Here is a 13,254-nt window from a genome sequence, read left to right as displayed (position 1 = left end):
CTTGTGGGAGTGCGCGCGTTTTCTCGGTTGTCAGTGTCAAGAAAATCCTATCGTTTTCCTATTTTATTCATGATTTGTAAATAAATATGCAATTTATATTAGATTAACTATCTTAAACCTATTTATTATAATTTTACTATAGTCACTGTTATCTCTTAAATATCACAGGTAACAAAAATAAATCAGAGTTAAATAAGTCGAGGCTGTTGTTATTTTTTGTAACAATACTTTTGTTTGCAGTGAATTGGTGCCTAATACTCTTCTTCCCTTTTAAAAACAAGCATCACTACAAAATGAGTAACTCGACAATCGATAATACTTGGACTAAGGATTTAAGAGAAACCCTCAATGGTAAGTCAATATCCTAACCAATGCTAAAGTCATTATTATTATTACTGTCGATAATAAGCACTGATATTTTATTCTTTTATAATCAGACAAGCGCAAAGCGACTAAAGAAAGGATAAAGTCACAATCGGACAGCAGCAGAGAAAATTCAAGCAGTAGGAAAAGGGCAAAACCCAATGAGAAAGTGGGCACAGAATCAAAAGCAAGGCAAGTACATCCATTTTCATTTGATGTGAAGTCTTTTAATGCTCTATACTGTAAATGTTTAATGCAAAAATTATTATTTCAGTAAACCAAAGAAACCAGTTGAACTAGAGACTGACCCTTTAATGCTGCAAAGAAGGCAGAAACAAATTGACTATGGAAAGAACACGACTGGCTACCATAACTATTTGCAACATGTACCTATGTAAGTAATAAACTTACTCCTACAGTTTTATTTTACAGTAAATTATCCCTTTGCTAAAGATTCCAAAGGTTTTTTTTATTGCCAAATAGAAGACCAATAAACTGGATAGGTAGCTTGCAAAGAATATTGCATATTTTCAGTCAACCAACTAGAAATCTGAATGACTTTCATGTTTAGTATACCTGGTAATATGTAGAAAATCTGGCTTTCTACTATTTTTTTTTTTTTTCGAGAGATATTGTTTTTGTGAAAAGAAATAATTTATGGAACATATTATTTCAGAGACAAGCGCACTAAGGATGACCCAAAAACCCCTGATAAGTATTCAAAGTACAGCCGCAGGTCATGGGATGCATTGATCAAGATGTGGAGGAAAAAGTTGCATGAATATGATACTGATGGAGCCAAGTCCAACACTGGGTCTAACTCTGGCTCCATCGCTGGTTCCACCACTTATTCTGATGAGGAAAATGAGGAAGAGGGTAATAATGTTGAGCAATAGATATTTAAAATGTAATTAGGTATAGGAGTTGTAATAACAATAACACCTAAGGAATCTGTAAGCTATGAGGTTGACATTAAGGTGTGGAGATTTAGCTCTTGTTTAATATGCACAAGAGTAGTCCACAAAGTCTGCACTAGTGACATATTTGCCAGATCTGGTTGCACCTTTGACATTAAATGCATGTACATACAATTTGTATTGGTTCCTAAACCATTATAATTGACATATCATTATTTATTGTCGGTTATAGCTATTCATAACTATGATAATTATGATCAGTTATAACTTTCTTTATAGATTTGTGCAAAGGAGACATAAAGTTAAACACAGTTCTGAGACCTGTTTACACACAATAGAGTACTGCTTATATTACATGATAAGCAGGATTTTATTGTTGGTAGGTGCTGGTCCAAAGACAAATAAGTGGACAGAAAATTAGTTTACTTATTAACTTTTCACTGTACTTGAAGAGGGATGACAATGACAGACCATTTTACTATGTTAGGTAGGAAATAGTTTAATGTAAGCATACAAAATAGTGAACTTGTTTAGCCTATCTTGTGACTAGAAGGGAAGAATAAATGGACTCTTATTGTTGTCTTGTCTCTTATTATACATGTTATTCAAAATTATTAACATATTTTTTGTTCTTATCCAAATATTTTTGCCAACTCCATATCTTGCAAATACAGACTTTTTGGCCTGGTTTTGGTACAGTTAATAGATTCAGCAGTTATGTTCAAAAGTTTCAAAGCCAGACCAAAATTTCAGACCCTATTTTCTATGAGTACCTATATTTTAACAGATTTTTTTCCTCTGTAACTCTGTTCAGAGTATCAATATATACTAATAATTATAAGTGCCTACAATGGCTATAATGCTGTTTACTTTAGTAGTAAGCAATATGTATTTGATTTGACTGATATGTAATTGTGTATGTTCATAAGATTTAATTATTTGATGAAAAATGTAAGATCCTCCACATCAATTAAAAAATATATAAATTTTCGTCACATTGACCCATTTATGTTGTCATAATTCTGGTCTATGTGTAGAACATTTACTTAGCACTCTTAGCAGAAAAACTTGTTTGATTCTCATGTCCTGAAGCTCTTGCAGCATTCGTTGATTTTGGATTTGTACTTATTTAGCATGTTCAAGTCTCAAATAAGCATGAGATAAACAACCGTTTTGATTCCTTGCCTAATCGAAAACTTTACCGTGGCTTTGGTACCAAAGTGCTAATTATGCTGCAAAATGTTGATTTTTATGTTGTAACATTTGGGTAAAAAATTATGATAATGAATGAAATCATGCTACTCGAACTGCTGAAGTATTCAACATACTATAAGTGGTATAAACTGATGTTAAAAACTCTAATAAAACAAATTATGTAACTAATTATGTTTTATTAAATACTGATAATGTAGATTAAATTCTATTTAATGGGTAGTTCCACTTTATTAAGGATGTCTCTGGCTTGTTTTATGGCCGCATGGTTTTTGGTCTCTCTTGCCAGTGTGTGTAGCTTGTCCATGTACTCTTCAATGTTATTCTCAGTTGCACCTGTTGGACCACCTATAAAAAAAAAAGAAAAAAATAGTAATCTCTTCGTTCATCATTTACTTGCTCACCCTTCTATTCAATCTATTCACTTCAATACTACTTCAATCTATTTTTACATACAAAAACTGTTTAGCTTCAAACAATATTGAACTCCTGCCAAGTATCATCATGACATGTTCTCTTTTCCCAAATGCATTTACTTTTCTGCTCAAAGATTTCAAAAGCAGAAACGCTAAAACACTCACGGCACCAGCACAGGTACAGGTTATACTTTGATTTGCCTTATGGCAATTCATAATGTAAACAATTATAGCATTACCTGGTATGGCGACGGCCTGCAGCGCGTGCACCAGGGCGGCGACGAGCGCGCGCCGGTGCGCGAGCAGCGCGGCGGTGCGCTCGGCGGCCGCGGCTGTCTCGGCGCGCAAGCGAGCTGTCGCTGCGCTCACCTCCTCGGCGTGTCGTTGGAGAATGGCATTCTAAAATAACAAGTTTAGTCTTTTGCCAATTTTTCCTGTACAATGCACAAATTAATAATACTGATTGTCAATATCTTTTCCCCTCACTAGCTCGGAAACACGTGTTTTGTCCTTCAATACCAGCGGGTAAAAACGCATTTTATCCACTTAAAAATTGATAAAAGTGAGTGAATCTAGTGATGACGATGATTTACCACCTGTGGAACTACTGGAAGCAGTGATAAACGCGCTTTTTGCGTTGTACTTTCCTCACTTTAGTGAGGGGAAAAGTTTTGTGTTACACTCGGGTCCTAAAGTATTTTACTTCTCGTGTGTTAAAAAACAACTTTGCACCCTTGTATAACAAATAAGTGAGCGTCAGGACCCCTGGACCACTACAGATATTTGATGTTTAGTACATACTAAAATTTAGTACCTATTTGATACTAATTGGTACCTGAGTACATATATTTGGTACCTCCACTGATATCGAAAAATCGAGCGAATAAAGTGGCCAGACATTCTGACGTCAGGATGTCTGGACCATTTTTGGTTTACATAGTTCTAGACAACACTACTAATTGATATCTTAGTCAATATTTACTACCTATTTGGTACTTGTCAATATATTTTTTTCAAATTTTTTTGGCGTACCAGAAAAAAATTATGATTGAATTTAAAGTTGTGAGCCCAGCCGCGGCGTTGAAGTATGTAGCGCCTGTCAAAAGAATAGAGGCAAATCCGCCTGCCCTCCTGCGCGTCAACTTAAATAGGAATTTATTTTTAGGCACTCGCACATCATCTCTACTGACTAGTGGCATTAATATAGTCGAAATATAAAAGTAATTAGTGTAATTACACTAGTTTTCCATTTTCCTCCTGAGAAAACCTCCTACAGTCTCAATAACGTCTAATGTCATGTCATGTCCCTGAGAGACATCTCCTGGCGGAGAAATTTGTAAATCAGTTTACCCCTGACAGCCGGTCATTTTTGCGACTGTTCAGCAGCTGTAGAGCTGTATGGCAGATTTGGCGGCATTGTGGTTGTAGGTACTGATAGTAGATGATTGATTTAATGTTTGTATTTATTCTTAATTCATAATTGACACTAATCGATGCAAAAAACAAATGTTACCGAAAGCAGTGGTTTATTTATATAATAAACCCCTATAACGGAGCTCGTGGACCATAGACTGGTCCAAATCATCAAAATACATCCTATATACCAATATTACCAATGACGCTGTTAACACGTTCGACGCCGGTGACACAGCGTCTGTGATCAAAAAATCCTTACTCCTATGCCAGTGACACATATGTGTGTTTTAATTTATGAGCCTTTTTGTTGCCAAATTTCAAATTAAATAAAAAATGATTGAACATACAGTTATGTTATTCAAAATTAAATCTAAATACGCTTTGGTTTCAAAATTTGTAAGTTTTTGATATTGCACAAGATTACCTTTATACAGTGCCGGGTGGCACAAATATGTGTCATTTTTAAGACAGATTTCAGCGGTTCTCAAAATTTTCATTGGAACTTACTATAGATTGCACAGCCAATATGAAATAAGTTAACAATTTAGTATTAATAGTATTTCGTACGATTGTAACTTAATTAAGATTTTAATAAACCGTGTTTAGGCCAGTTTTACTGACTAAACTTATGGAACTTTTTTATCACAATTAATTTCCAATTTAGGTAATAACTTTTCTTAGTACTTGGATAGGGTTTGAGATCCGGATATCCGAATTATCCGGATATCCGTTGAATTTGAGATCAGGATCCGAGGTGTCATCGGATCCGGATAAAACGGATAATACGGATCCGTTAAACATGGGCATCGATCCACACCAGAAAGAATTTTCGAATGAACTTTATGAATTATTCCCTGTATTTTGTCGCGTAAAATGTTTATTCACATTTGTTTAATTCAAATACTACAGAATATCAAGCTAGGTTAGGTTCGGTACATTACGCCATGCAATTAATCCATAAAACTATATGTATTAATGTTAACAAACTAAATAAAATGAACAGTAAACCCATAGCTCGGCACCGTTAATCAAATAGTTAACTTCGTTAATCGTTAATCCGTTACTTCAAAAGTTAACTTCGTTAATCGTTAAAGCGATACATGTCGGTAGATTTAACGGAAGTTAAAGTTAATCGATAATTCGTTAACACGTCATAAAAATAGGACTTCACTGTAGGTATTATGTATTTGTATTTACTTAGTATCCAACTATCCACCAAAAACCATTAAAACCTGTGACGCCAATCGGTAAAAAACCGAAATGTAATAATTACGGTCTCTTCGGGCTTTTACCGCCATTGGTTGGCTAAATCCTAGGTTTTACTTCGGATTGGTAATTATTGGGTCATTCATGCGGTCGCGATCGTGGTGCGTCGGTTCTTCAGATTGAGATTTGAGACGACAATTCGATGCTGTGGGCCACGATATGACGATAACTTGGTAGAGTAATCTAAGGCCCGCCGGACTCGATGCGTCGGTTGCGCGATTTGTCTGTCATGCCTGATGATTGCACTCTATTCCCAGGTTAGTGATCGATCTAGCACGTCTAATAAGATTTAGAAGATCTCGAATAAGTGATCCAAAGTCGCCAATTGGTCTTTAGACTGTTTATAACCGACGGATCTGCTTTTACCGATAAATACTAGGTTTTGCCGTACGAGTACTACGGGCTTTTACAGTAGCAGTCAGGACGTGGTATTCGCGACGCAGCGAGCCGCTTGGGGTGCTGGATTAACGATTAACGGACTCGATGAAATTTAACGGAAGTTAACGAATCCGTTAACATTTTTTAAAGTTAACTTAAATGTTAATCCGTTAACCGAAATGTTAACTTCGTTAATTAACGATTAACGGATTAACGAGTTAATGCCCAGCTATGAGTAAACCATAGTTTTTAAAACTGTTTTCGTTACTAACTGGATGTATCCCGCAGGAATAACGATAAATTATTAATTTTCTATAAAGCAGAAACGGTTGCCATGGATGTTCTTTAGCTTAGTGATTAATTAAAGATCATGGAGGTAATTATGTAATTACATACGTAATCATTTTATTAGCTCATTTCAGATCCAATTTTTTTTGTATTTAATGAGATGGGAGGCAATCTAGCACACCCAAACCACCAGAATAGGGTTGCAAAAAAAACGGTTTTTTTCTGGCTTGAAAAAAACATGAAAAAAACCGTGAAAAAAAACAGTTTTTTTTCTGGAGTATGTTTTTTTTCTAAAGTACGAAATCTCAAAATTTGCAAAATAGTTAATACTTTTATACGGTTTTTTTAGACTTAATGTTAACTATTAAACGAATTTAATCAAATCCTTTAATTTCTGGTCTTATAAAAGTTACATTTACGAAATCTGTAGTTGATAGTTATCACCATTTACTGTTGGCAACACCACCGCCTCTCCATGCTACACGCAACATCGGGGATTCCCCAATAAACGTTTGTATACTGAATGTTAATTGAATTAAATTGTACGTTATTGTTATTGAAACACGTTACAACTCACGAAAAACCGTTATTGTCGTATTATTTATTCATCTGAAAAAAACCGGCCAAGAGCGTGTCGGGCCACGCTCAGTGTAGGGTTCCGTAGTTTTCTGTATTTTTCTCAAAAACTACTAAACCTATCAAGTTCGAAACAATTTTCCTAGAAAGTCTTTATAAAGATCTACTATTGTGATTTTTTTCATATTTTTTGAACATAGGGTTCAAAAGTTAGAAGGGGGGGGACGCACTTTTTTTTCCTTTAGAAGCGATTATTTCCGAAAATATTAATATTATCAAAAAACGATCTTAGTAAACCCTTCTTCATTTTTTAATACCTATCCAACAATATATCACACGTTGGGGTTGGAATAAAAAAAAATATCCGCCCCCACTTTACATGTAGGGGGGGTACCCTAATAAAACATTTTTTCCATTTTTTATTTTTGCACTTTGTTGGCGTGATTGATATACATATTGGTACCAAATTTCAGCTTTCTAGTGCTTACGGTTACTGAGATTATCCGCGGACGGACGGACGGACGGACGGACGGACGGACGGACGGACGGACGGACGGACGGACGGACGGACGGACGGACAGACAGACATGGCGAAACTATAAGGGTTCCTAGTTGACTACGGAACCCTAAAAAAAAACACAGAAAAAAAAACTGCTCGGTTTTTTTTCATGTTTTTTTTCATAATTTCTTTTCTGAAAAAAAAACATTTGGTTTTTTTTCTATTTACAACCCTACACCAGAAGGATTGGAGTGCACCTCCATAATACTTTTTGTGTAGATAGTTAGATACATACATATTGACACTCCCTGGTCCAACGCAATAAAATTATATTATTTTAACTTTTTTTCCTACATCTGCAATTTTGCATGGATATCATTATAGGCTGTGGTTACGGATTTTGACGCCCCAGGAAAACGGAGGTACTAGAACAGGTTCACTAGAACAACACTAAATTACCCTGCATTAGCTTATGTATGTTAAACAAAAAATATTGGCCTACTGTTTAATGTTATATGCTGTAGAATGGGAGTGACATTCATTGTGAATTTGTAACTTCAAACTCTAGTAAATCCATTCTGCTTTTTTTGTAATCATCCTTAAAACCGAATCGATTTATCCGAGTTGAAGTTAAGCGACACAATTGTGTTAAAAGTCCGTATATTTATTATGTCGTTTTGTGAGTTTAAATCATTTTATTTCAGTAACAGCAGCTTAGATTTGACGAAACCCCTATAAAAAGTGACCATTTCAACACGGATCCGTTTTATCCTAAATATCCGAATATCCGGATCCGGCAAATTTTAAGATTCGAAATATCCGGATCCGAAAAATCGGCGGATATTGCAAACCCTATACTTGGGGTACTGAACTTGTCTAAAAGGCAGTAAATATGAGAAATTTTGACAAATGTTAATAACTTAAATTATAATAGCAGTATTATTCCCTATTATAGATAAAAATAATCGATATATCAGTCACAATTTTTAAATGGACATTTTCGGCCGCCTCCTAAGTATCTATGTGTATAATAATCTATGTTGAGTTCATTAGTGCTAAAGTTTGAGAAACACTGAGTGATAAAGTAATTACTTACGGTTTTCTTCCATTTTGTGAGTTTTAAACTATTTTTCCGTCTTTTTCGAGCATAAGCACCATCCCACAGCACGTCAGAGAGATGACTGACGCCGCGAAATCAAAAAAATCGCATTTTAGTAATTTACCTCTGAACTATGCCAGTTGACACATACCTTGTGACCATGTTATTCCTATGCCAGTAACACAAATATGTGACTACGATAATTACGCCCGGCATAGCTAAAGGGCTTAGTGAAACGCTGCCGGCGTCGAACGTGTTAATTATAACAGTTTATGCTATTTCCCCCCTAGAATTTGCCCAACTGTTGCCACGTGTTTAGGTCTCAGGAGGAAAATGGAAAACTAGTGTAATTACACTAATTACTTTTATATTTCGACTATATTAATGCCACCACTAGTCAGTAGTAGAGATGATGTGTGAGTGCCTAAAACTAAATTCCTATTTAAGTTGACGCGCGCAGGAGGGCAGGCGGATTTGCCTCTATACTTTTGACAGGCGCTACATACTTCAACGGCACGGCCGGGCTCACAACTTTAAATTCCGTCATAACTTTTTTCTGGTACGCCAAAAAAATTTGAAAAAAATATATTGACAGGTACCAAATAGGTAGTAAATATTGACTAAGATATCAATTAGTAGTGTTGTCTGGAACTATGTGAACCAAAAATGGTCCAGACATCCTGACGTCAGAATGTCTGGCCACTTTATTCGCTCGATTTTTCGATATCAGTGGAGGTACCAAATATATGTACTCAGGTACCAAATAGTATCAAATAGGTACTAAATTTTAGTATGTACTAAACATCAAATATCTGTAGTGGTCCAGGGGTCCTGACGCTCACACAAATAACTATTAATCAAATTTTTAGCAGCACAGGTTGTGATGGCACAATGGTTATCATCATCATTGAATTTGTAGGACTCGATCGAGTAGGTGGCAATCACAATAGATCAAGAATGGTCGTAGAGGTACATAAGGCGCTAGGAAGCCTTGCATAGCCCTAACAAGAAGAAGAGGAAGGCTATAATCATGAGGCTCAAATATACTATACCTGCTGCTCGTAGTCCGAGTTAGCCTTCCTTAACTGCCTGAGCTCTGACTCCCTTAGCTTGTTGTGTTGTAGGAACTGGTCGGTGAATATGGGAATGTCTGTATCCCCACCACCGAAGTCTTCACCCTACAAATAAAATAAAGTAGGAAATAAAAATTTTCACTGATGAAAATGCTTGCTTGAAGTAATTTATATCTATAAGTATACACTCATATATGAAATAACAGATATTCTCTGATAAATAAATTACTAGCCACAATAGGGATGACTAGTACGACTACATAAGAAAATGGCATTCTGTTTAGTCGTCGTCCAAAAATACTGAGCACATATTTTTCGCTTTTTCTAATTAATGAAAAAATACAAAAATATAGAGCATCAAAGTTCCGGAGTGGGGGCTTGTGACGTCACTTCTAAGTAAAAATTGTACCTAGGCGTGACGTCACGCGAAACTTTAACGCACTGTACCGTCTTAGTTTACGAGAAAATAGAAAAAATACGTGTCTAATATTCTTTGATAATCTAATTGACGGACTAATTAGTTTTTTTTAGTCGTCTCGCCTATTTAACCCCCCTGCAAAATAAGAGGCTGGCAATGTGTCACTGCAATAGCACAATTTCGTTTTTCAATCCCATGCCAAGAGTGGCACTGAAACTTGAGTAGTTTTATGTGCTCTGCCTACCCCTTTATGGAATACAGGCGTGATTATATGTATGTAAATAAATTACTTCTATGCTAAGTAGACCCTGTTGAGCAATATGCATCTGTCTTTAGAGAAAAGTACTAATGACTTACAGATGCTGGAGTGATGCAAGGTCTGGGCCTGGGAGGTGTTTGTTGCCGAGGCACGACAGGTGCACTGGGACCATTTGCTGTTACATTGTTAGGTTCTGCACTTGTTTGAGGTGGTGCTGCAAAAAAATAAGGCCTCAGTAAAAAATAAGGAACTCAGTGATGTGATGAATATAATTAATTGCAGCAAAGTAACCTGTTTGAAAACAGAAATTGCCACTTTAGCAAGAGCCAGTAATGTGTTATCAATATTTTTAGGGTCTCGCGAGCGTAGCGTCGGGCCAACTGTATGGAAAAAGTCGACGTTGTGCCAACGCGGTGTCAGGCTTTGCCATACAGTTGGCCCGACGCTACGCTCGCGAGATGCCAGATGTGGGAGGACCCTTAGGATCCAGTATTAAACTATATTTCCCAAGTAGATATACAAGATACACTTATGTAGGTCACTATACAGTGTTTGTATGACATCATTGATGTCACAAACTATTTAGTATGTGTATATCCAGTATATCATGAGATCATGACACTTCTCTGATGTTATTAATTGTTTAGCATGAAAGCAAACTAAGTTGGTTTCATACTAAATATAGCCCAGTTTGAGTGTAAAGAAACTAGAAATAAATTCATAAAGTAATAAATTTTAAATATCTATTGCATAGTCTCCACTCAAAATTGCAGCCAACTTGCTTGATCCAGCTCCATCTTGATGCTTACCAGTATTGGAGGTCTCACTGGCTTGGTTGTGATTATGCTTCATCTTCTTAGCTGCCCCACTGGAATGTTTTTGCTCCATTTGTTGTCTTCTGAATTCCTTGTAAGCATCAGTTTTCTTATACTCATCCCATTCCTTATTGTACCTTTGGAACAAAGGCTGATTGAAATAATATAAACATGTTGCTAAAACTGCACTAACACATTAAATTTAATGAAATAGATTTATGTAACAGAAAGGAGCCAAAGATTTGTTGAAAAAATTGTTTCATTGTAAGTGAATAAATTTGCTACTCACTTTTCCTTGTCTTGATCAGCCGCATCCAAATATTGCTGTTTCTCTTCCGCTGGCAACTTGCTCCACTCGCTGGCGAGCTGGCGCGTCAACTCCGCAAACCCGAGTTCCGGGTGCTCAGCTCGTAGCTGGTCGCGGCGCTCGTTCAAGTAGCGCACATATCCTAGATTACAAATCAAACAAATATTGAAGATTCGAATGTAACGTCATGTGGAAGTATAAAAGAGTCCGGTAATCAACTTTCTTACCTGTTAGTGGCTGGCGTGGTGCAGTTACGTCCCGGGGAACTTTAGGCTTTCGTTTTTTAGGCTTCTTAGGTGATGGTTTTTGAGGATCCTTTGAAGCATCATTACCAGCGACACCATTGCTAGACGGTGGCACATTATTCTCCAGTTCTGTACTCGAGGACATAACTTCCTCATTTGCATTTTCTGTAGATGGTTGTTGGCGAGTTTTCGATGGATCTTCCATTCCTTATATTTTTGGAATTATAATTACTACTACAATAGCGTACTTATGAAAAAAAAACGATAAATAATCACACACAAACACGATCACTACCTTAACTCTATACTGACATGTGTGACATTTCTTTTTTGACGTGATAACGTCTAATAACTCGTTACTACGGGCAGCATGCACGAAAAAGATGACGTCATTGTCCCGTTTCGCAATATAGCTTTAGCGCCATCTATTGGCGCGCGTTGGAACTAAGCGGCTGATCGATGCGCTCGGTATGGTTATAGCGTGTGGCCTGAGTAAAGCACCACAGCTGGGACAGATGGCGCGCCCGTGTGTTGTTCTCGTTAAGCTGAGTTTAGACCAGCAAGTTATTGCTGCAAGTTTTGAGACGCAACTATAGGTAAGAGTGAGTGGCAAATATCTGCATCTCTTTCTAGCATATAATTCTGTCTCAAAACTTGCAGCAATAACCTGCATGTCTAAACTCAGCTTTACAAAATTAATTATTTTAATTTATACGACTTTTTACAGAACATATCCCGTCTGAACTCATCATAGATTTAGAATTATTAAACTAGATTGTGTAGTTAGGTCAAAAAGTGTGTCCACATGAGAGGTCATTGTTTGGGCTGGTGTCCCTCTCGCACTTACTGACAATGTCAACATTATTCAGTGAACGTCGTTTTTAATTATAAAATCTTTGATTTATTGGCATCAAAATAATTACATTGTAATTACATTGTAATTATTTTCCAATTCTTTGAAATATATCGAAACCCTAGTTTGAATATTACACTAAAATAATATAAGAAGTTATAAAGTCAGGTAATATATATATATATAAAAATACTACTATTTTGGCTCATTAACACTGGCCACACGTGCGAGAGGGACACCAGCCCAAACAATGCCCTCTCATGTGGACCGTTTTCGATAGTTCAGAATAGCGAAAACGGTCACCTTTTTGTCTCAGTAATAAGGTTCAATTTAGTATGGCAAAAAATGTGATTCCGCTGTCCCCTGTCTTTGGAACTCACTGACAATGACATTTGGGCCGCTAAACATGGTACAATAGGGACTGAGCTCACACTTTTTTGCCATACTAAATTGAACTTTATCACCGGTGCAGAAAGGCGTTCATGTCAGACTAGTAAAAGTTTTTGGCTTAACAACTCAATCTAGCTTAATATATATAAATCTATGGCATAGAACAACATGTCGGGTCCCTATATATAGGTCTAAGGTTTTATTTGAAAATTGAAATGGTCATACAATGCCAAAAATTGTAAGTATTTGCAATATTACTTTCTATTATAGTAAAACATATATTTTTTAAGGATTATAATATATATACGTATGTTTTTTCATAGCCAAATCTGGTCTGCTTTGGCAAACATTGCCATCATTGCGGTAAATGGATGGAGCGAAGAGCTTTGAGGAAAGATTGTAAGTATTCACTTCTGATAATTGTGTTAAAGGTTTTTTATCTAGGTATCTACTCACACCAGTAT

General features: G+C 36.3%; 2 protein-coding genes across 2 annotated transcripts; one reads left to right on the top strand and one right to left on the bottom strand.

The window, feature by feature from the left end:
- Nucleotides 1-4: 4 nt before the first annotated feature.
- Nucleotides 5-2,486, top strand: LOC125230520 (histone RNA hairpin-binding protein). The gene is made up of 5 exons (XM_048135696.1): nucleotides 5-29; nucleotides 241-351; nucleotides 438-555; nucleotides 638-757; nucleotides 1,040-2,486. The coding sequence occupies exons 2-5, from the start codon at nucleotides 294-296 to the stop codon at nucleotides 1,257-1,259; spliced, it is 516 nt and encodes a 171-aa protein (XP_047991653.1). The 5' UTR covers nucleotides 5-29; nucleotides 241-293; the 3' UTR covers nucleotides 1,260-2,486.
- A 170-nt stretch (nucleotides 2,487-2,656) lies between these two features.
- LOC125230519 (high mobility group protein 20A) lies at nucleotides 2,657-11,788 on the bottom strand. The gene is made up of 7 exons (XM_048135695.1): nucleotides 11,530-11,788; nucleotides 11,285-11,444; nucleotides 10,990-11,132; nucleotides 10,279-10,394; nucleotides 9,483-9,608; nucleotides 3,148-3,307; nucleotides 2,657-2,840 (listed from the first exon to the last, which is right to left on the bottom strand). Exons 1-7 carry the CDS (start codon nucleotides 11,750-11,752, stop codon nucleotides 2,701-2,703), a joined length of 1,068 nt encoding a protein of 355 aa, XP_047991652.1. The 5' UTR covers nucleotides 11,753-11,788; the 3' UTR covers nucleotides 2,657-2,700.
- Nucleotides 11,789-13,254: the final 1,466 nt, after the last annotated feature.

Source organism: Leguminivora glycinivorella, chromosome 10 (genome assembly GCF_023078275.1).
Source record: "Leguminivora glycinivorella isolate SPB_JAAS2020 chromosome 10, LegGlyc_1.1, whole genome shotgun sequence".
NCBI lineage: Eukaryota > Metazoa > Arthropoda > Insecta > Lepidoptera > Tortricidae > Leguminivora > Leguminivora glycinivorella.
The sequence above is the reverse complement of the archived record's forward strand: the minus strand, read 5'-3'. Positions and strand labels throughout refer to the sequence as shown.

Coding starts and splice junctions, on each gene's coding strand:
- LOC125230520 (XM_048135696.1), top strand. CDS start 294: ATGAGTAACTCGACAATCGATAATACTTGGACTAAGGATTTAAGAGAA. Junction 556..637: donor GGCACAGAATCAAAAGCAAG/GCAAGTACATCC, acceptor TTATTATTTCAG/TAAACCAAAGAAACCAGTTG. Junction 758..1,039: donor TATTTGCAACATGTACCTAT/GTAAGTAATAAA, acceptor ATATTATTTCAG/AGACAAGCGCACTAAGGATG.
- LOC125230519 (XM_048135695.1), bottom strand. CDS start 11,752: ATGGAAGATCCATCGAAAACTCGCCAACAACCATCTACAGAAAATGCA. Junction 11,445..11,529: donor ACCACGCCAGCCACTAACAG/GTAAGAAAGTTG, acceptor TTTGTAATCTAG/GATATGTGCGCTACTTGAAC. Junction 2,841..3,147: donor GCAGGCCGTCGCCATACCAG/GTAATGCTATAA, acceptor TTTTTTTTATAG/GTGGTCCAACAGGTGCAACT.